Source organism: Mauremys mutica, chromosome 5 (genome assembly GCF_020497125.1).
Source record: "Mauremys mutica isolate MM-2020 ecotype Southern chromosome 5, ASM2049712v1, whole genome shotgun sequence".
Classification (NCBI taxonomy): domain Eukaryota; kingdom Metazoa; phylum Chordata; order Testudines; family Geoemydidae; genus Mauremys; species Mauremys mutica.
The window spans coordinates 83,378,819-83,399,997 of record NC_059076.1 but is presented as its reverse complement, the minus strand read 5'-3'; the positions used below and the strand labels follow the sequence as shown (position 1 = coordinate 83,399,997).

The following is a 21,179-nucleotide window of genomic DNA, read 5'->3' as shown; positions in this document are numbered from 1 at the left end:
AAATGGCTGCAAATAACTGAGTTTAGTTTGAGGATAAAGCAAGTCAAGAAAAAGTTAGCTCTTCTTTCTAGAACAGGATACCTTTTAAAACTAGACATGAGTGCCCAGCACTTTGGTTTCTCTTGTGACTCTTATTGGGGTGGGAGGAGGACTTCTGAAAATCTCTCATTAAACTGCTGTTAGTGTCCAGAATACCTTGTGTGTCTCTTTTTTTTTTTTTTTTTTTTTTTTTTAAGGCAAGTCTGGGAGGAAAAGTAAGACTAATGATCACTGGAGCAGCTCCTGTGTCTGCAAGTGTACTGACCTTCCTAAGAGCAGCTCTTGGTTGTCAGGTGAGTTCAGGTTTCAGAGACCAGATTGCATGCATACATGTCTGAACACTGTATACAGTACTAAACACTGGCTGGAAATATATGCATTAGGAGCTTGCAACAAGAGCTCTATTAAGGATTTTGCTATTTTGGTGAATTACCTCTAATGCAATACATTCTAGCAATGGAGCATTCTGGGTAGAGTGACTATATTGAGTAATGCCTAATGACTATTTTTAGAACTGTTCACTAAGGCAGAGACACACAAACTACACATCTCAGAATTCACAACTCGCTTTTATCGCTAGAGCGCTCTGAGCATCCAACTGCTTTCTAGTGTCTTAGTATCCTTAGCAGCACCCTTAAGGTGTCTTTGTACTATGATGACATGCCAATGGTGGCATGAAATTCCATGGTTGTTTTTTTTCCTTTCCCCACTCCATATCAAATGTGACCAGTTTCCAAGTCACTCTTCTAAATGACAGTTATTGGATCTAAAATTCTGGCTTGGTTTCCTTGTAACTGGTGTATACTCTAAATCTCAAACACTTCAGTTGGATCTGGGTAAGGCTGAAATATCTCCATTTAACTCTGGGAGCATTTAGAAGGCTGGCAGTTTAAAACACACAAACCCCCATGCCCTTGGAGATGAGAATTGTGAGTAGGACTAGAGGTGTAAAACCTCCTATTTGGCACTGGAAATAATTAATGGGCTCTTCAGTCTAACAGAAAAGGTATAACACAATCCAGTGGCTAGAAGCTGAAGCTAGATAAATTCAGGCTGAAAATAAGACATTTTTTTAAGTGAGTAATTAGCAATTGGAACAGTTTACCAAGGGTGTGGAGGATTCTCACTGACCACTTTTTACAGCAAGACTGGATATTTTTCTAAAAGGTATGCTCTAGGAGAGTTGGAAGTTCTATGGTCTGTGGTATACAGGAGGTCAGACTAGATGACCACAATGGTCCCTTCTGGCCTTGGAATCTATGAAGGAATGCCACATAGTGTACAACCACACTTGCTAATGTGGCAGGAGTATAGTTCCACATAAGCTATGGGGACTATAGCTGGCTGGCAACTGGCTGTCAGCAAAAACATTCTTAACCAGTCTACGTGAACAGTTGGGTTCAGTGTTTCGTTTTTCTGCTACAGAACTGTAGCTTGTCAGCAGCAGATAGATGGGGGAGGGGGACACAAGGGAGGATGCAGGATTCCTATAGCTCTGACTTGGTGGAATCCTGACTCCTCTTCTAAGAATGAAGATTTAATGCACAGAAAAAAGATGTGCTCATGACAGCACCATCCAGGGCCTCTTAAAATTAGTAAAGCTATACCATTACTACTGTATGCCATCTAGACTTTTTATGGGGTGGGGGAAATCAAACACCTGTTTTACTCCTATGAAATAGTGTCTGTTGAAGTAAGCATTTTTCTTCAGGAAAAACTCCCTCTGGATCCAAACTTTGCCAAATCCAATTTGTTCAAGTGCTTATTTCACACCTGGTACACATTGAGCCCCACTGCACCTCAAACCAGAGATTTGAGGCAAGTAGTGTCCATTGGTCCAGTAAGGACTGAAAACTTTACCTTACCAGAAGATATTTTCACTCTGTCCTATCCTCAGTCCCCCTCTTTACCTGGCCTGGTCCTCCTTTGACACTTAAACACCAGAAATCACTTTGAGGAGAAGAGGCTCTTACCCTTCTGTGCTTGCAAATCAGAGCATGCTTCCAATTGTGGAACAGGAGCCTACCTCTTCACTGGACAAATGCCAATTCTCTAGCCAAGCCTTCCCCTAGGGGGAATCAAGCCCAGGCAGAATCTATTGGAGGCCTTGGAGCATCCTCCTTCTCCTTGTTAGGGCATCCCCTGGGTAGTCATAGGTACCCTATGCCTTGGGGGTGGAGGTGGCTGGTTGATCCTTCGTATTGGCCTTACTAGGCTCCTTGGGATTCATGTAAGAGATTACCTGGATCTGTGCAAGAATCTCAGATACTCCTCTCCCAGCCAATATCAATCGGCTGTCGGAACTCACAGAGGAAGAAGCCAAACTGGATCCACCAGTCCTGATGGATGTCATTCTCACCTGATGAGGCAGTTGCTTCATCATTCCCTCCCCTGCCTGAGGACTACACTCAGTGTCAAAAACTGTTAAAGGGTGGTAGTCAAACTCCAGATACTTCTTGAGGAGGTCTAGGACACACAACATGGTCTACTGGACATTCTGCAACCCTCTGGCCCCAGTAGAGTCCCTTCCAGTCAGAGGCCATTTTGGAATGCATGGGTCTTTGAGCCATATCCCTGCCTTCTGTACCCCTATCTTGGAAAGGCCTGAAAAGTGTTTTCCATGCCAGCTAAAGGGGTAGAATTCTTATTTACCCACTCAGTCTTCAACTGGTAAGTGGTGCAGGCAGCTACAGAGAGGTCCATGATGCAGCACCAAGTCTGCTGCACCTGACAAAGGCACTAAATGCCTTCTCCTCTTGGGGAGAAGAGTATTCATCAGCTAGTCTCCAATTGGAGTTGCTAACTAGCAAATACTGTTAGCAAAGTATGGTTTTTCTGGAATTCAGAGACAAACTTCCCCAGGAAGACAGGGTTCAGTTCCAAGCTCTCATTGGTTGGTGTTTGAGAGAACTTCAAGCAGTAGTAGACACAGCTGACTTTGTATGTAGAACCATCACTACAGCTGTAGTTATGAGGCATGAATCGTGGCTTAACTCTTTGGGGTTCCCCAAGGAGGTCCAGAATACCAGAGGGGCCTTGCACTTCTATTAATCTGATCTCTTTAGTTAGACTGACAAGTCCTCTTTCCCTCCCCTTCCCTTCCCACTCTTTCTGCATCCAGGACAACCCACCATGCTCTGGGCCCCAGCCTTGAAGACAACACCACAAGCAAACCTACAGACCCAGACATCTTCCCTCCTTCCTGCCCCATCCTATCCCCCAGGCATTTTATCACTAAAGTCCTTATAAATTGCCATACAAACAACCAAGATTTCAAAGACCCAGTATGCAGCTTCCTCCAGCTCTACAACCACTGCCCAGCCTCACCTGTCATTCAATGGTTTCTTTTGATGGGATGCCTGAGGACTATGTACCATATTGATACCATGTCACATTGCCCCCAAACCTTTGTTAGCTGCCTTACTGCCTCCGCATTGTTTGTGAAGTAACAGACAAGTAGGTACTAGAAATCCATCCAGTTGGGCTACACAGTTGGGTTCTCTCTCCTCCCAGACTCTTAAGACTCCCTTCTTGGGGACCATTCGCATGGGAGACATCCTTTGTAGGAATGTGAATGGCCCAGAGATGGGGTGCCATAGAGGAAGTGCTACCCTGATACCAATGAAGGGCTTGTACTTCCTATAGATCCTAAGAAACTGAGGATCACTCGAGAATTGGTCTCCATGTCAATGAAATACCTTTAGTCGCAAATCAAAATTTTGGTAATTCCCTCCCTGGAGAACACATTGGTTTGCAGCCCTTGACATGAAAAAGGCTTGCTTTCATGTGGATGTTTACCACTCCCCCACTCTCCCAGAACATGTCTCAGATTCATGGTAGAACAAGAGCACTGCAAGTTCAGAATACTCATTTGGGCTAGCAACAGAACCCATGGTCGTCATGAAAGTTTGCTCTGTAGTAGCAGTCCAGATGAGATGCAACATCTACTCTATCTTCCCATATCTGAATGACTGGACCTCTTGGCTTGATCTGCCTGTTAGGAGCCATTCTTCTTCTACCTTCTGATATCATTGGAAGTTTATGTAAACAAGCAAGTCCACTTTGACTTTCGCAAGGAATATAGATTTTTATAGGAATGACCCTGGACTCATCCTTGGGAAAGGCTTATCTCCTCATAGACAGACTTCAGGCTGCAGACAGCCTGATAAATCAAGTCCCCCTCAGACTTCACACCACAATCAGGGTCTCTTTCCCTGCTTGGCCATATTTATATATGTAACACCACTTGCCAGCCTCCACCTCTGTTGCCTACAGGCCTGGCTTTGGTCTGCTTTATTCACTGGATAAGGATAACATTTATTTCATGGTAGTCTCACCTTTTACAAGACTATCTGTCATATAACAGACAAAATGGGAATAGGTGCAGGTGGGAGTCCCATCTCTCCCACCCACACATGGTGCAACCATAATCATGGTTGCAGTGAGGAATCCATATGGACAGTCACAGTACACAAGGCACATGCATTCCATGGGAGGCCAGAATGCAGATCTGTCTGCTAGAGGTGACAGAAGCCTGCAATGCATTCATTTCCCCCTTTTATGTGGTAACATCACACCCAGACAATCCTGTCTGATGTTGATGTCTTAAACAGGACAGTGAGATTTCTGTATAGATAGAGGAAGGAATTTATGGAACTGGTGAATCAAGAACCACATCACACTCAGCAACATACCTACCAGGTATGCAGAATACTCTAGGGGACAATCTCAGCAGGCAGTCCTCTGCAGACCACAAATGGGAAACTTTTTATAATTGTCATGACCAAAATCTTCACCCAGTGGGGGGTACACCCAGGACCGGCTCAGGCTTCTTTGCCACCCCAAGAGGCGAAGGGGGGCTGGGGGAGCCGCAATCGGCGGCACTTCGGCGGCAGCTCAAGTGCACTGCCTCATAATTCGGCGGCAGGTCCTTCCCTCAGAGAGGAACTGAGGGACCCACTACTGAATTGCCACTGAAGATCTGGATGTGCCTCCCCTTCCCATTGGCCGCCCCGAGCACCTGCTTCGTTCACTGGTGCCTGGAGCCGGCCCTGGGTACATCATCTTGGGATCTGTTCGCCTCCAAACAAAGATGCAATTTCTACTGCTCCAAAGCAGCAGGAGGCCGAGACTCCAGGGGAGATGCCTTTGTTATCCTGGATGGACCATCTCAGTATGCCTTTCCTCCCCATCCCTTTGCTACCCAGGTTCTCTGGGAAAACTTGCCACAACAACACCAGGGGGATCCTCATCACACTCAATTGGTCCAGACAATTTCGGTTTGTTGACCTGTATGAATGTTTTCCTTTCCTCCTGCCCCTCAATGTTGGGGCTTTGTTAGCTTGTTGAAGGTTCACCTGGCAGAAATAAGCACCTTCCATTCTCCAGTGGAGGGCTGCTCTCCCTACTCACCCTGCCACAACTTTGATTCCCGAAAGACCTAATTAGCAACTTCCCATGAGTGATGAAGTCCACAAACAGTAGGATCTAAACCTGTACTCTGAGCTCTTACCATACCATCCTTTGAACTGAGGGCTACATGTTCCATGTCTCACCTTTCCATGAAGGTTGCTATCACCTTAGCCAGATGGGTAAGCAGATTGGGAGCCCCCTTGGCTGACCCAGTATACACTATAGAGTGAAAGTCTCTCCATCTCCAACCTGAAACTCATCCTAACCTAACCAATTTTCACATGAACCAGCATATTCACTTAACAGTATTCTTTCCACAAACCTCTTGCTTCCAGCACAAACCAAAAAAACCTGCACTCCCTCAACATGAGACTGGCCTTTGACTTTATTTGCAGAGAACAGACTACTTGTTGCTATAGCAGCATGGCTACATTATCATTCCAGAGAGACTCTAAGTGGCTGTCTAGATACATTATTCAGTGTCTTCAGTTGGCAGGCATTTCTCCCCAAGATGGGGTGAGGGCCCACTTTTCAAGAGCACAAGTAACCTCAACAGCATCTTTGAGATTACGAATGTCTGGTATTGTAAGGGAGCTACTTGGAGCACTATCTGCACATTTACAAAGAATTGCAGATGCAGCTCTGATATCAACAGTGTTAGACACCCATACCAACTGAATCCTTGCACCTTCTTCCTGTTTGAATACTGTCTACCGATCACCCACTTGTGGAATATACACAGGAACCAGCACTCGAAGAAATGGAGGCTACTTACCTATAACTGGAGGTTCTGTAAGATGTGCAGTCCCTATCTATATTCCACTGCCCACCCTCCTTCCCGATTTCTTTTTTTTTTCCCCCTCAGTAAGAGAAGGAACTGGAGAGGTGTTGGTTCCGCACTGCCCCTTATGCTCTCTGTTCAGAGCACAAGGAGAGCAGTGGCACATGCATGAATCAGTGGACACTATTTGTTACAAATTTCCAGTCTCAGGCATACCCATCCCTCAGGTGGAATACAGATAGGGACCACACATCTCAAAGAATCTCCAGTTACAGGTAAGTAGCCTCCATTTCCTCCATGGTTAGTCCATTTTTGAAAATAGTTTGGCTGGGACTTAACCATCTTGAGTAGGCTTTGTAACACTGGTCGTCAATGCTTTTCTTCTATCTGTAAAGTTGTTACTTAAATAGCTGCCTCTTGGTGGTATAAGACTTAATTTACCAATGCTGTAATGCACCTACATCTTCCAAAGAGCTCCACACAAGTGCAAAGTACAGTATGCTGTGCTCTAGTTGAGTGACACGTATAGGTACTTCCCCACTTGCGACACTTCAAACTAGAGTTTTAAAACACTATTGTAGTAGATGGTTTGAAGTAATATTTTAACTTGGCAGATTTCTTCTTGTAGCATACTTAGATTACAAGTTCCACAACTCAAAGTTGAATTGCACTGAGCTAAAGAACAAATTAAATGCCTCCATTCTACTTTAAAACTGAAACTATAAAGTGACAGGTATCAAGGTCCCATAAACAAGTTATCTTTGTTTCAATTGAATAGTTCTATGAAGGCTATGGACAAACTGAATGCACAGCTGGATGCTCTCTGACATTACCTGGTGACTGGACAGCTGGTATGGTTTCTCGAATTTTCTCTTGAGTGAACTAATTTAGTTGTCTATTCTAGATGCTGGTGTGGACATCACTTAACTGTCCTTAAAGCTGTCCCTGAAGTACTGTAATGGACTACTTGAGTTTTCTCAAGTGTAGTAGTAAAGGGTTGTTTGAAGACTTCACTTGAAGCAAGCCACCACCTATAACTAGACGTGAACATAATGTTACAAGGCTGAACCATAAGACTACCCCTCTGTATGGCTTTAAGGGAAGTTGGGTCATAATATCCTCTAGTTTCTGTATATTAACATTATAGGAACTAGATATCCAGAGAACTTGGATCAGCTGTTTACAAACACGATTTGAAACACTGGTACAGTACCTGTTTCTCTCAAAGCAGATAAGCATTTCTCCTGTTCTCTGATGTAATTACAACATCCAGCTATCTGGTAAGCTAAACCAAATAGCCTTAAATCTGAAATTGTAGCAACTTAAATGTCAGAAGTGTTCTGCTTCTGAATGGAACATTCTACAAATCCTGCGGGAAAACTCTGGATATGTTAGTGATCATGCAGTGTTAAACCATTCTTTGAAAAACAACCCCCCAAAATACTGCCTTGTGGTAGTGATGCTTCTGTGGATACCCAGCGATGAAGTATGCACTTTTCTTGTAATACCTTCATCCCCACCTCAGCCTCTGCCCTTAAATTGGATTCTGCCAAGTATTGTGTTAGCCAGCGTGGGGCTGTGCAGAAAGGAAAGATGGCCTTGACTTGCCCAGCATTGCATTGTATGTCAGACCTAAGATTTACTGACTCCTGTTAGTAAAACAGTGCTGTACTGCAGAGTGTCAGCCAATGGATAGAATGCCGGTTTCTGATTTGTTTTTAGACTTAATCCTAAAACTGTAAGGTTGAAAGGCCTGGTAAGCAACCTGAACATAAATGCACTGTTTAAGGCCAATGTCTGATCTATTAAAGGTCATGTTGGAGCGCCAATGCCTTGCAGTCTCTTAAAGCTTGTTGATGTAGAAGAAATGAATTACTTTGCTGTCAAAGGAGAGGGTGAGGTGAGTAGAAACCTCTTATAGACCCTCAAATGTTAGAGATTTGTAGGGGGTTCTTGTGCAACCTCTCTAGCCATCTGGTGAGCTAAAATCAAATAGCCTTATATTTGAAGTTAGTGAGCTTTAGTAGGTGCTTGACAAGTCGCTCTCCTGGTCTACTACTGAGTGGAGGAGTTTGACTAGCTGCATAAACACAAGGGACCTCTTCCAGGGGATATGAAGTCATTCTGTCTCAATGACACTGGAGCAGGCTAACTGTTAAATTGTACACGTCAGCAATTGAGTATAAAGAGTTATTTGCTAGTAACTGTTCTATTACAATCCGGCATAATAAAGAGAACTCTGCTGGGCTGAGATGTTGTAGCTATAATTCAGAAACTTGCTCCATTTTGGTGCTTCTAGAGACAAATGGGGAAACAAGAACTTCTGAGAACTAAGTTCCCCCCCTCCACAATCACTTATTTATTACTAACTTTCTTGCCTATCAATCTTGATTATCAAACTCATTTCAGGTATGTGTGAAAGGGCCAAATGTATTTCAAGGCTACTTGAAGGATCCAGAAAAAACAGCAGAAGCTCTAGACAAAGATGGCTGGCTCCACACAGGAGATATTGGAAAATGGCTTCCAGTAAGTCAGCTTGTATTGCTTAAACATGCTTTAGTAAAACTAACTGCACATGTTTGTTGTCAATGGCTGAGTTGCCTAAGGGGCCTTCCATAGGGTTTGAGGCTCAGTTCATGTTTCTCAAAGGTGCTTTGAGATATTCTGTTGCAAAGTACTATAAGTAAGACCACATTTGTCAGGATGGTCATGGAATCTGACTTCCAGAGACCCCTGTGACATTTTCTGCTTCAGCCCCAGGGGCTGCAGGACTCTTGAGTTGGCAGCCAGTGGGGCCCTGGCAGGGTTCCAGCAAAAGGCGACAGCAGCAACAGGGTCCCCCTACAAGATTCCAGGACAGGTGAGGGACTCCTGAGGGACCCTTCTCAAGGTTCCAGTGATGGGCAACAGCCTCATGTGGGGAAGGGGGACACCTCGGGCAAGCAGCTGGGAGTTTCCCATTTTCTCTTTGGGAAATATGGTCACACTGCAGCTCCCAGCTGCTGGGGGTGGGGGTGGGGGGAACCACACAGTTCCCAGCCACCACGGTGGCAGGGGAAACCAAGGAGCTGCAGCAGCAAAAGTCAGACGGGTCTTGGCTTCTATTATTGCCTGTGACCTGTCCGTGACTTTTACTAAAAATAACCATGTCAAAATCTTAACCTTCACTATAAGTAAAGTTTGAAACCGGAACAAAGCACTAGCCACTTTTATACTATTGGAAGATTAAAAAAAAATAGCAGTACCCTAGTCTGCCCACTGTATGATGCTGTTCAGGAGGCTTCAGCAAAATTCCTCAAGGCATTTTGGAATATCTTTTTATTCCAAATTTGAGAGACTTACAGTATTGAAGATGGGTACTTTCAATTATTGGAGTTATTCTATTGGGTACCATAGGTCCAAATGGCCTGTATACATTTCCCTCTAGTATTATGTATGCTCAGTGCTATGGCTAACAAAGTCAAAACCACTCTCTGCCCTTGTTTAAGAAACCTCTTGCAACTCGAGAAGGATTTGGGTCTGTTTTCTTGGATGAAAACATGGACCATCAAACAGAGGGTGAGGGGGAACAAATCATAGCATAAACATAGTGCTTATAACTGGTACTGAATCTGTCCTGTATACTAAGGAAAGGATCAATGATAGGAGCCAGAAAAATGGATTATTGGCAGCATTGAAGCAGTCCTAGGCTATGCATAAATGTGAAGGGACAAATGACACTTTCCATTTCTTTTTCCTCCTCCCTCTAGCCTCAAATAAGGCTTCAGTGAGCAAGACACTCTAGATCCATTATCTAGCCTAATAATTTGAATGGTTTGTCTGCCTTCCTTTCCCTCTTGCTTTCAGTTTTTCCTTAGTGGTATTTAAACAGTGAGTACCATGTGACCTCTGTTAAATAGACAGCAACAATCAGAACAGTCTCTAAATCAAGAGTACATTCATCAAAAATTATTCCAGTTACAGGCTTGGAGTAAACTAATGATAGGATTACTGGTTGGTTCTTGGGCTAGTCTAAGTATTTACCTTACAGGTATTTAATCTGCCATAGTGTTTGTGAAGCTTTGTAGCATGGCTCTACAATGCCTGCCTTCTAGAAAGAGAAATAAATTAAATTTTCTTAACCCACAGAATGGTACTTTAAAGATCATTGACCGGAAAAAGCATATATTCAAACTCGCGCAGGGAGAGTACATAGCACCAGAGAAAATAGAAAATGTGTATATGAGAAGTGAACCTGTTGCTCAGGTGTTTGTCTATGGAGAAAGCTTGCAGGTACGTATCCTTCAACGAGATGCAAATGATAGGTACGGTTATTAATACAATCTCCCTTTTTAAAAACTGACACTGGGTTAAATTGTATAACTATTTCTCCTTGTTGCTACATCTGACTGTAAATTCAGTTTTAATGCCCTAATTGCATCACTTGCATAACTTACTCCAGATCTAAGAGACAAGGTGGGTGAGGCAATATCTTTTATTGGAACAGCTTCTGTTGGTGAGACACACTTTCAAGTTTACACAGAGCTCTTCAGGTCAGGGAAATGTATTCAGTGGCACAGCTAAATACAAGGTGGAACAGATTGTTTAGCATAAGTAGCTAACATTTCCAGAGACCATTTGAAGTGAAGTGGCCAATTAACAGCCCTCCTGTCATGGGCTGGGGGGGTTGGGGTGGGTGGGTTATACATTGTTGTAATAAGCCCATAAATACATTGCTTCTATTCAGTCCATGATTTTTAGTGTCTAGCCAATTTATGAATTTAAGCTCTCAGGCTCTTTTTTTTTTTTTTTTTGAAGGTGTTTGTGCAGATTTCCTTTTGAGGATGAGAACTGAGAGGTCAGATGTAGTGATCATTTTGTGAAATGTTCATCTTCAGCTGGTTTGTCTTCCATAATATTTCTGAGAGCTCATTTGGGAGCATAGTGATGGTCTAGTTTTATCCACATATTGTTGGGGCATTTCATGTAGGATCCAGAGACCTGGAAAGTGTTTTGGAGGGGGTGAGCAGAGGAGGTTTTGATCATTGAAGCAGTGGAGATATCCCTACAGGTTTTACATCTGTTCTGGCAGGGTCTGGTGTTGCTTTGAGTGAGTTGTTTCCTGGTCTGTGGGGAACTTGCTTCTAATGAGCTTGGAGAGGTTGGGGTTAGTCTGAAATCCAGAAGGGGTTCAGGAAGGATTTGTCAAGATGTGGTCCCCACAAGTATGGGTTGTAGTTGTTTGATAGCTTTGTATGGGTTCCAGTGTGGAGTAGTAGGGGACAACTAGGGCTGTGCTGCTGGACGGAGTTTTATTTATTGAAGCAGGTTCTCTTGGGATATTTGGTACCCAAAACCAGAAACTTTGGTTCCCCTGTCTAGGATCCCAATGAAATGCTGTTTAGGTTGCAAACCCTTCTGAAGGGGAAATGGACTATTTTTTTAAACTGACATTCAAGTATTAATACACTTTTTAAAGACCACATTTTAAGTTGAAAGATTGACTAAAAGTATCCTTTAAACATAAGAGAGGCCGTACCGGGTCAGACCAAAGGTCCATCTAGCCCAGTATCTGTCTACTGACAGTGGCCAATGCCAGGTGCCTCAGAGGGAGTGAACCTAACAGGCAGTGATCAAATGATCTCTTCTGCCATCCGTCTCCATCCTCTGCTGAACAGAGGCTAGGGACACCATTCTTTACCCATCCTGGCTAATAGCCATTTATGGACTTAGCCACCATGAATTTATCCAGTTCCCTTTTAAACATTGTTATAGTCCTAGCCTTCACAACCTCCTCAAGTGAGGAGTTCCACAAGTTGACTGTGTGCTGCGTGAAGAACTTCCTTTTATTTGTTTTAAATCTGCTGCCTATTTCATTTGACCCCTAGTTCTTGTATTATGGGAATAAGTAAATAACTTTTCCTTATCCACTTTCTCAACATCACTTATGATTTTATATACCTCTGTCATATTCCCCCCTTAGTCTCCTCTTTTTCCAAGCTGAAGAGTCCTAGCCTCTTTAATCTTTCCTCATATGGGACCCTCTCCAAACCCCTAATCATTTTAGTTGCCCTTTTCTGAACCTTTTCTAGTGCTAGACTATCTTTTTTTAAGGTGAGGAGACCACATCTGTACACAGTATTCGAGATGTGGGTGTACCATGGATTTATGTAAGGGCAATAATATATTCTCAGTCTTATTCTCTATCCCCTTTTTAATGATTTTTAACTGCCTGCAGCTTCTAAATGTAGAAAGTTGGATATGAAAGTTAGTCAACATTTTTATGTTGGTTATATGTTGCAAAAACTCTAGGAAGTAAGTTATTGTAACTAATTATGAAAGTGTTGGTCTGCAATCAATGGAACACTGGGAGCTTCCAGGAAATTCAGTTAAATGTTCAGCAAATGTGCTTTTTTTTTTAATTATTTTTAGGCCTTCTTAATAGCGATTGTAGTACCAGATGCAGAGACTTTGTCTAACTGGGCCAAGAAAAAGGGATTTGAAGGTTCATATGAAGAACTATGCAAAAACAAGGTAGGTGCTCTAAAATGTAGAGTCCAATCACTGGTCTTTTCAATTCTCTTTAACATATAGAATGCAATATATTGTATAACTTTTTTTTCTTTTAAATCTTGGTAGGACCTCAAAAAACATATTCTGGAAGATATGTTGAAGGTTGGAAAAGAATCTGGCTTGAAGTCATTTGAGCAGGTGAGAAACTCACTGTGGCATTTGTACAATTGGAATTGAACTCAACTTTCACTCATTACCCAGCTCACTAAACATATCAATACTTGCATAATCTGACTATGCAGAAACTGCTTTGAACTAACATTCTTCATCCTTCTAAGTGATCTGCTAAATATACAATACCTGTATACTACCACATTTTGTAAGCCTTTTTACTATGGGATGCACTCAAAGTAAAAGTGAATCTAGGTTAATAGTTGTTCGTTTTCCAGGTCAAAGGCATTGCCCTGAGCATGGAGATGTTTTCTATTGAAAATGGCTTGTTGACACCAACACTGAAGGCAAAGAGACGAGAACTACAAAAATTCTTCAAGTCACAGATAGATGAACTCTATACTAATATCAGGATGTAACTGAGGGGAAAAATGGGTTGAAGAGAATGGCAAACATCCAGTCTACTGTTGGCCTTCATATTTGTATTCTGACTACAGCAAACATAGAGAAGGAAACTGTGCAATCATTAACTTGTACACAAATGGGTACCTGCCATAGGAATATTGAAGAAAATGGAACATTGCCTTACTGTCCAGTTATGTTGCAGACCATTTTTATGGTGACCTACAATTTCCAAAATTAGCCTTAAACTGTAAATGTAACTATGTGATTGTTATTTAAACTTCCTCAGCCAAAAATGTGACACTTTTTTTGTTAACCAGGGGGGTTAACATGTTGCCAGCATGTTCCTGCCTGCAGGATATTTTGGACCTGTCCACTCTAGTATTTAGCATATTGGAGAGGTCTCTCTGTATTGTACTGCAGGGGAAACTGTTAATCATCAAATAAAAAGCTATAGCTGGTAATGCTTCTTGCATTAGCCCTAAAATTGGGTAAGACCATGCCTCATTGAAGAGAACTCAGAAGCTTATTCTTGTGTAAGCTAGAAGTTGAATACCAATCAAAGGAGAATACCCCTGTGCAGGAGGTGAATGATGCAATATTGGCTCTCTAAATTAGTCTGTTTTAATTCTTCTGCATTAGGAAGGTGGATGCAACTATTTCATCAATGTAGCAAAAACTATTTAACACAAGCTTCAGACATAGTTGTGTAAATGGATCCAAACTCTGGAACAAGACTGGATTTTAAAGAAGGAAACCATTCAAGAGGTTGACTGTGCTAATGGCCAGGTAAACTTACACCTTGCACTAGCCATGTTGACTCCTGCAATGGGGCCCTACTGTACTTAATCTGCTTTGTTCCATTAACATGCCAGGTGCTCTAAACACAGAATAGCTTCTGTCACACTCCCTCAGCTCTTTAATTTAATGTATGAGCAATTGAGTACCTTGACTGAAATGGGTGGGAACAGAAAGCAGGATTTTTTTTTTCTGTCCGACACTTTGAAGCAATTGGAAGTATTCAGACAAGCCAGCAGAGGCGAGAGAGAGAGCGCTAGACTTTCCCCTAAACAAATTCCCACATGTAGTATAAAAATACATAAAATCTTAGTCCACTGTTCATTTGGAAAATTGGCAGAATTAAGCCTTGTTACAGATAAATATTGACCACTAGCATTCATTACTGTTTTTTGGAAACATGGATATATGTAAAATACAAGCACAAGGTTTGCACTAAGATTTGTGTGATTGTAATGCATTATTTAGTTTAACTTCATACATGTGTACCCTAATTGCACACACCCAAATCAATGCTCTTAGAATATCAAGTAACTTGTTACATGGGAGTTCAAATGTTTGCTTAGTGTTGGCTATTTCTATGTTTTATAAACCAAAACAATTTCCAAAACCAATGAAGGAAACCAAAATAAATATTTCTGCATTTCATGTGAGTGGAGCACTTATTTTTCAAGGTAAGAAGATAATGGCTAATGTGCTGACAGAACATGAAATAAGACTATACATCAGACAACAGCTGTAACTAAACATTTGGGTGTCTTAGTAAGCAATGAATCTTCATTCTTCCAGTATTTGTCATACAGGAGTAGTAGTTCTGGTTTAAACTTGTCTCTACAAAACTAAGACACTCAAGGATAACGTCTCATCTTGGCCTACTGCTACCTACCTACAGACTCTTGGTTAATATGCCTATAACGTTAAGACAAAGCATACCTTGTAACTTAAACATACATGCTTGATCAGCATAAATCAATAAATTGGATTCCACTCCAAAGGAAGCACAATATCTGCAAATACCTTCTCAGGTCTCAACTTCCTTGCAGATAGCTGGCTGTTATCTGTATGCTGGAGGCATGAATAAAGGTTACATTCTTAAATATAAACCTTTGGCAATTGTGATTGTCAAAACCACATGGAACTGAAGCTTGATATACAAGTTGTCATTGCTAAGGTAAATCTTGTTCTCTTGTGATATACTTCATAACACCTTAAATTAAGCCTCTAGAACCTTTTAAGAGGAGTGGTGGGCTTACAAATTTCTTGGTATCTAGTTGACTCATCTCCTTGACCATTTTCAGTTTGGTTTCTTACCTAGGTGTGGACTGGAGACCACACTAGTTGCTCTGGTGGGTGATCTAAGGATGGGAGATCAGGTGTCAGTGCTTTTAATTACAGCTATTGCTGTCCTTGGTATCTTATCAGAGTGGTGTCTGCTTATCGGCAGATAAATTGGGGGATAGGGGTTGAGAGGGCTACTGTAAAATGGCTTTGTACTTCCCTTGCAGTGTTCTGTTACCCAGATGGTAAAACTGCTCCCATCTGGGAGTGTCTTGGGGAACTCCTGCAGAACTCCTGTCACTCTGGTGCAGTATGTACATGATCCTCTTGGGAGGATAGTGAGGGGCTTAACTGTTGTGTTCCTGCACCTTTTTTCCAGTCTGGCACAAATGGTTGAGTGACACTTGATGCCTGGGTGACATCAGGGCCTGCATGACAACCTGAACCTCTTTCCAGAAGAGAGAAATGGGGATGTAAATAGCAAGAATATCATTCTTTCTACTAGGTTTCTTTCACTTGTTTGGGTTTGCAAACTATAGATCTGTTTGCAACTCCAAGTACTACTAAATATCAGGTAGCCATAATAGGACAACGGCCTCACTTAAATGTGTCTAGGAGGCTGCAACTATTCATCTTAAAGGCAAACCTTTGCAATGATCACCTTCTAATGTTCAGGCTAGACTGACATGAACTCTGAAGGAGCTATAACTTGACAATGTAGAAACTGAAGCTGGCACAGAATGCAGTGGTCAGCAGGGTAAGTCAAGTGTCATGCCATGAACAATACAATCTCTGTGCTCCACCCTGGCTGTCAGTTGATGAGTGGAGTTCAAGGTGCACAGGAACTTCTTTTGACCTATAAAACCCTACTAACAGGATCTACCTGCCAAAGACCATCTCTAGACACATGGTACGCTACTAGAGTGGAGAATACCATCTTGAGTGCCTTGGCTTTACTGGCATAAAGAATGGGCTTGTGGCAGAGCATTTTATGGAGCAGTCACAGCCTTGGAATGTGAGTTCCTTTCCTGGTCCAAAATATCCTAAAATCTTCCACAGTGGAAAGCTCATCAGATTTGAAGAAGGGTGGTGAATTGTTGGAGAAGGTGCTGCTGGTCTGTTGCTTTTAAATCCTTATACTGTCTTGCTGGTGAGATTATATTCTAGTCCATTTTAGTTATGCTGGGATATTATTGATCATTATCAAGAGTGCCAAGAGCATATGGATATGTACCCTTCTTGGCACTTGTGATAAAATGTTCAACCATACTACTTGGTTCTGGACACTGGTTTAAACCAAATGATGACTCCTTTGTATCAAGTTGAATCAGTCATCACTTTGCCTAACAATGGTAGTCCTCAAGACTAGTTTTTAAGGGTATGGCCTATAGTGTAATTAGACAACCACCAGTACGTATCCTGGGCCAGCTGCAGGTTTTGTAATTCTAGGGTAGATGTACCCTAGATTACCTCTCACTTTGGTTCCTGGATGGATTTACTGAGTTGCGTAACTAATGATATTCTCATCTTCTGTCTACACTGCAGAACAGTGCAAACTAAGTGTTTGGGGTAAAACAGCAGTGGAAACATGGCCACTGTACCAGCTACTGACTCAAATTCAACCCTGGGATGCCTGTTAAGTTTGAATTTGAGCTGCTATCAGGAAGTGTGGGGTTGAAGATGAACTGAAAGCACTGCTATCTTAATTCATGTTAGCTAACTTGAGTTAACTGTGTGTGCAGTTATATCCTAAATCTCAGTACTGTTGTGGAAGTGCAGTATGTCACTACTGTAATAGAAACAGCCTAATAACGAAGTGCCTTTGAGAGGTGGGGAGTCCTGCTTACCCACAGGGACAAATGTTTCAAGTGTATTCTACATTTACTTTGTTTATTTTAGGGCTGTTGATTGATCGCTGTTAGCTCACACGCTTCTCAAATTAATCAACTAATCTCAGTTTTGATCACACTGTTAAACAATAGAATACCAATTGACAAATTTTTGCAAGTTTTTCTCTACATTTTCAAATATTTTTCAATTACAACACAGAACACAAAGCTCACTTTGTATTTTTGATCACAAATATTTGCACTGTAAAAATGATTTTTTCAATTCACCTCATACAGTACTGTAGTGCAATCTCTTTATCATGAAAGTGCAACTTAAAAATCTAGATTTTTGTTACATAACTGCACTCAAAACAATGCCAAACTTTAGAACCTACAAGTCCACTCGGTCCTAATTCTTCAACCAATCGCTTAGACAAACAAGCAACAAAGTTCCAGACTAACATGGCTACCCCTCTGATACTAAGACAAACAAGTTTGTTTACATTTATAGAAGATAATGCTGCCTACTTCTTATTTACAGTGTCACCAGAAAGTGAGAGGGACTTTTGTATCCAGCATTGCAAGGTGTTTACATGCCAGATGCACTAAAGATTCATATGCCCCTTCATGCTTCGGCCTCTGTTCCAGAGGACATGCTGAAGATGCTCATTTAAATAAACTCTGACTGAGTTCCTTGAGGGAGAATTATGTCTCCATCTTTTACCTACATTCTGCCATATATTTCTGAGTTATAGTACACTCAGATGATTACTCAGCACATCTTCTTTTTAAGAACACTTTCACTGCAGATTTGACTTAACACAAAGGTACCAATGTGAAATTTCTAAAGATAGCTACAGCACTCAACCCAAGGTTTAAGAATCTGAAGTGCCTTTCAAAATCTGAGAGGGATGAGGTGTAGCGCATGCTTTCAGAAGCCTTAAAAGAGCTACACACCGATGTGGAAACTACAGAACCCGAACCACCAAAAAAAATCAATCTTCTGCTAGTGGCATCTGACTCAGATGATGAAAGTGAACATGTCGCTCCGCACTGCTTTGGATTGTTATCGAGCAGAAGCCTTTATCAGCATGGACACAAGTCCCCTGGAATGGTGGCTGAAGCATGAAGGGAAATATCAATCTTTAGCGCATCTGGCATGTAAATATCTTGTGACGCTAGCTACAACAGTGCCATCAGAACACCAGTTCTCACTTTCAGGTGACAATGTAAACAAACTTGTTTGGCTGAGTGACTGAACAAGAAAGCAGGACTGAGTAGACTTGTAGATTCTAAATCTGTTATTTTTAAATGCAGTTATTTTTTATACATGAACTTACAAATGTAGAATTCTCTCATGATAGAGATTGCACTACAGTACTTGAATTGAAATACAAATATTTGCACTGTAAAATAGTAATAAATATACATGTATTGTTATAACTGAAATTGACCTATTTTAAAATGTAGAAAACATCCAAAAATGTAAATAAATAGCTACTACTATTTAACAGTGGAATGAATTGCATGACACCAGTTTTTTGGAATCGTGACTAAAATTGCATTCACCTGTTTAATCACTTTCTTCCCTACATCTCCTTTTGTGCATCACTAACATTAACCAAGCTTGAATCAGACCAAATTTTGCCTGCCTTTAGACCTGTTATCTTATGGGGAGATAAGGATGTGCAGAGATGACTAAAAGTAGTGAGCTTTCCCCAATGTTAGAGTAAATATATTCTACCTTCCCTAAGTAAGAGAAACCCATCCATCGTGAAGTAAAGGTCTGCTATAGCCACTTCATTACTAGCTGTCTGACCCTTTTTCATGTCAAAATTTTCATCTTAGAAAAAATGTAATAGGGTGGTGTAGACAGTCTATTGCACCCCCATTCACCTAGTAGGGGGGATAATACATCACTTACTCTGATGGGGTAGTCAGCAGTGGATACAACAGCTGTATTCTAAGATCTTTAAGGTATCACTGCATTTAGTTTATTTGCAATGAAACTAGAGTGGGAGAACAGTATAGTCCAATTACTATATGCAAGTCTCTTTACTGGTTGAAGCACAGATTCTGAAAAATCTGTCAAAATGGAAGCATGGAGCTCTGGTCATCTATCACTGATGTCAAGATTTTATTTGGAAACAAATCAAATACCAATAGGGGTGTGAGTGGCAGCTTTGCAGCTCAAGAGGGAGTAGGGGGAGGAAGGATAAAATACTTCACATTTTACATCACAGCTGAACGTAGCTGCAAGACTTGTATAGATCTTCACTGGCTTATTCAAGACTATGGCAAAATGAAGTTGCTCCCTACATTTTTTTTTTGTTTACGCCTTGTTTTGAAAAGGTCACCCATTTGTTGTTGTTTGCTACATTAGGCACAGGCACTAGTCTAGTACTGTTTGAATTGACTGGGAAGTCTTAATCACAGTGAGAAGCATTCAAAAACTGTTGTGACTTACCACCAGAGGGAGATGTTTAAGTAAAATCTGCTTATAGGAACTAATTTCAAAACTATTGCCTATTTAAATAATTTACAAGTGACATACTTAAGACAGTGAACAGCTGCTATTAATTTTCAAAATTAATCTTTAAATTACATTCTAAAACTCAGAAATGGGCAACTAAACTACAAGCTCAAATACCCATTTATCCTTTTGCTAGTATCTGCCTGGATTACTTTTGGGAGAATAGTTGAGTTCATAGCTTGTGCCAGTGGGATGATTCATTTTTTTTTCCCCAGTACTGCACTCATGAGAGGGACACAAGGGGAGCACATGACCCTCAAGGTGACTCCTCCCACCCCTGCCCCCAGCCTGGGGCCCCCACACTCTGTCCCCTTTGCCAGCCCCTTTACCTCTCTAAAATTTTACAGGTGTAGTTGTAAAACGATGCTTTGGGCCCCTAGTGCCACCTGGCTGTCCAGGTGAGCTTGAGGATCCAGCAGCACCCCAAATTGTCCTTCTTTCATTAAGAAGTTTTCAATCACCCTGCTTTCCCGTAGCATTCCCTTATGTCTAAACTAAACTTCTTAGATAAAGGTAATTTGGCAGGCTGTCTTCACTACCAACATTAAAGCACTGCTGTGAAAGTACTTTAACATAGCTGTATTGTCATGGCACTAGTGCTGGGAAAGAGCTCTCCCCGGCTGGTAAAAACCTATCTCCATGAGGTTTTTCACACCTGTGAGTGAGAACATTTCAGCACTGCAAAGTGGCACATTGTAGAGAAGGCCTAAATATTGCTCTAGGAAAGCAAAGATGCTGTGCCATCTGGGTTTGATGGAAAAGAGGCTTAGAACTGTGTGTGCTATGTGCATCTTGACAGAACTACAGTCCAAATGGTTTTGTTTTTCTTCAGCATGACATACAGGAGGGGCAATCAAAATCAGCTTGGCAGAACGTGCATGAGAACTCTCTGGACAGATAAGCAATTGATCAAAATCACATTCTCTGATCTCTTGGGGCCAAATCCTGTTCCTATTGAAATCAAAAGTAGTTTTCCTATTGGGTTCTATGGGACTAGGCTTTGACCTTTAGAGAGGCAAGAACAAAACCAAGGCCTATGTTGCTTATACCACAGGTAGCAAAGGCTGCTGACTCATGTAAGAAAGTTAGCAGACATCCAGAGGTGAAAGCAAGCTGGTACAGTCCAGTACGGCGTACTGGGAAGAGCCAGTGTGCCATGCTGGACCACACCGGTTTCCGTGATGGGGATTTAAAGGGCTCTGGGCTGCAGGCAGCCCAGAGGCCTTTAAATCCCACCCACAGCTCCGGTGGCCGGGATTTAAAGGGCTCAGAGCTCCCACGGCTGTGGGCAGCCCAGAGCCCTTTGAATCCCGCCCGTGTGGCTCTGGCGGCCGGGCTGGGGACGAATTGAAAAGGCTCAGAGCTCCCCGCAGCGGCAGGAGCTCCGGGCCCTTTAAATCCCGGCCCTAGCCCAGCAAAACTCAGGGTGCCCTGGGCCCTTTAA

The 21,179-nt window shown here is 42.0% G+C and overlaps 1 protein-coding gene across 4 annotated transcripts in view; it reads left to right on the top strand.

The window, feature by feature from the left end:
- The window catches only part of ACSL1 (acyl-CoA synthetase long chain family member 1), a 77,239-nt gene extending 62,496 nt beyond the window's left edge, over positions 1 to 14,743 (top strand). For all 4 annotated transcript variants that reach the window (XM_045018021.1, XM_045018022.1, XM_045018023.1 and 1 more), the window contains exons 14-21: positions 237 to 332; positions 7,011 to 7,083; positions 8,044 to 8,132; positions 8,642 to 8,758; positions 10,361 to 10,504; positions 12,644 to 12,745; positions 12,851 to 12,922; positions 13,174 to 14,743. In XM_045018021.1, coding sequence (XP_044873956.1) covers positions 237 to 332; positions 7,011 to 7,083; positions 8,044 to 8,132; positions 8,642 to 8,758; positions 10,361 to 10,504; positions 12,644 to 12,745; positions 12,851 to 12,922; positions 13,174 to 13,314 — 834 coding nt within the window. In that variant the 3' untranslated portion in view covers positions 13,315 to 14,743. The remainder of the gene's footprint in view (positions 1 to 236; positions 333 to 7,010; positions 7,084 to 8,043; positions 8,133 to 8,641; positions 8,759 to 10,360; positions 10,505 to 12,643; positions 12,746 to 12,850; positions 12,923 to 13,173) is intronic.
- Positions 14,744 to 21,179: the final 6,436 nt, after the last annotated feature.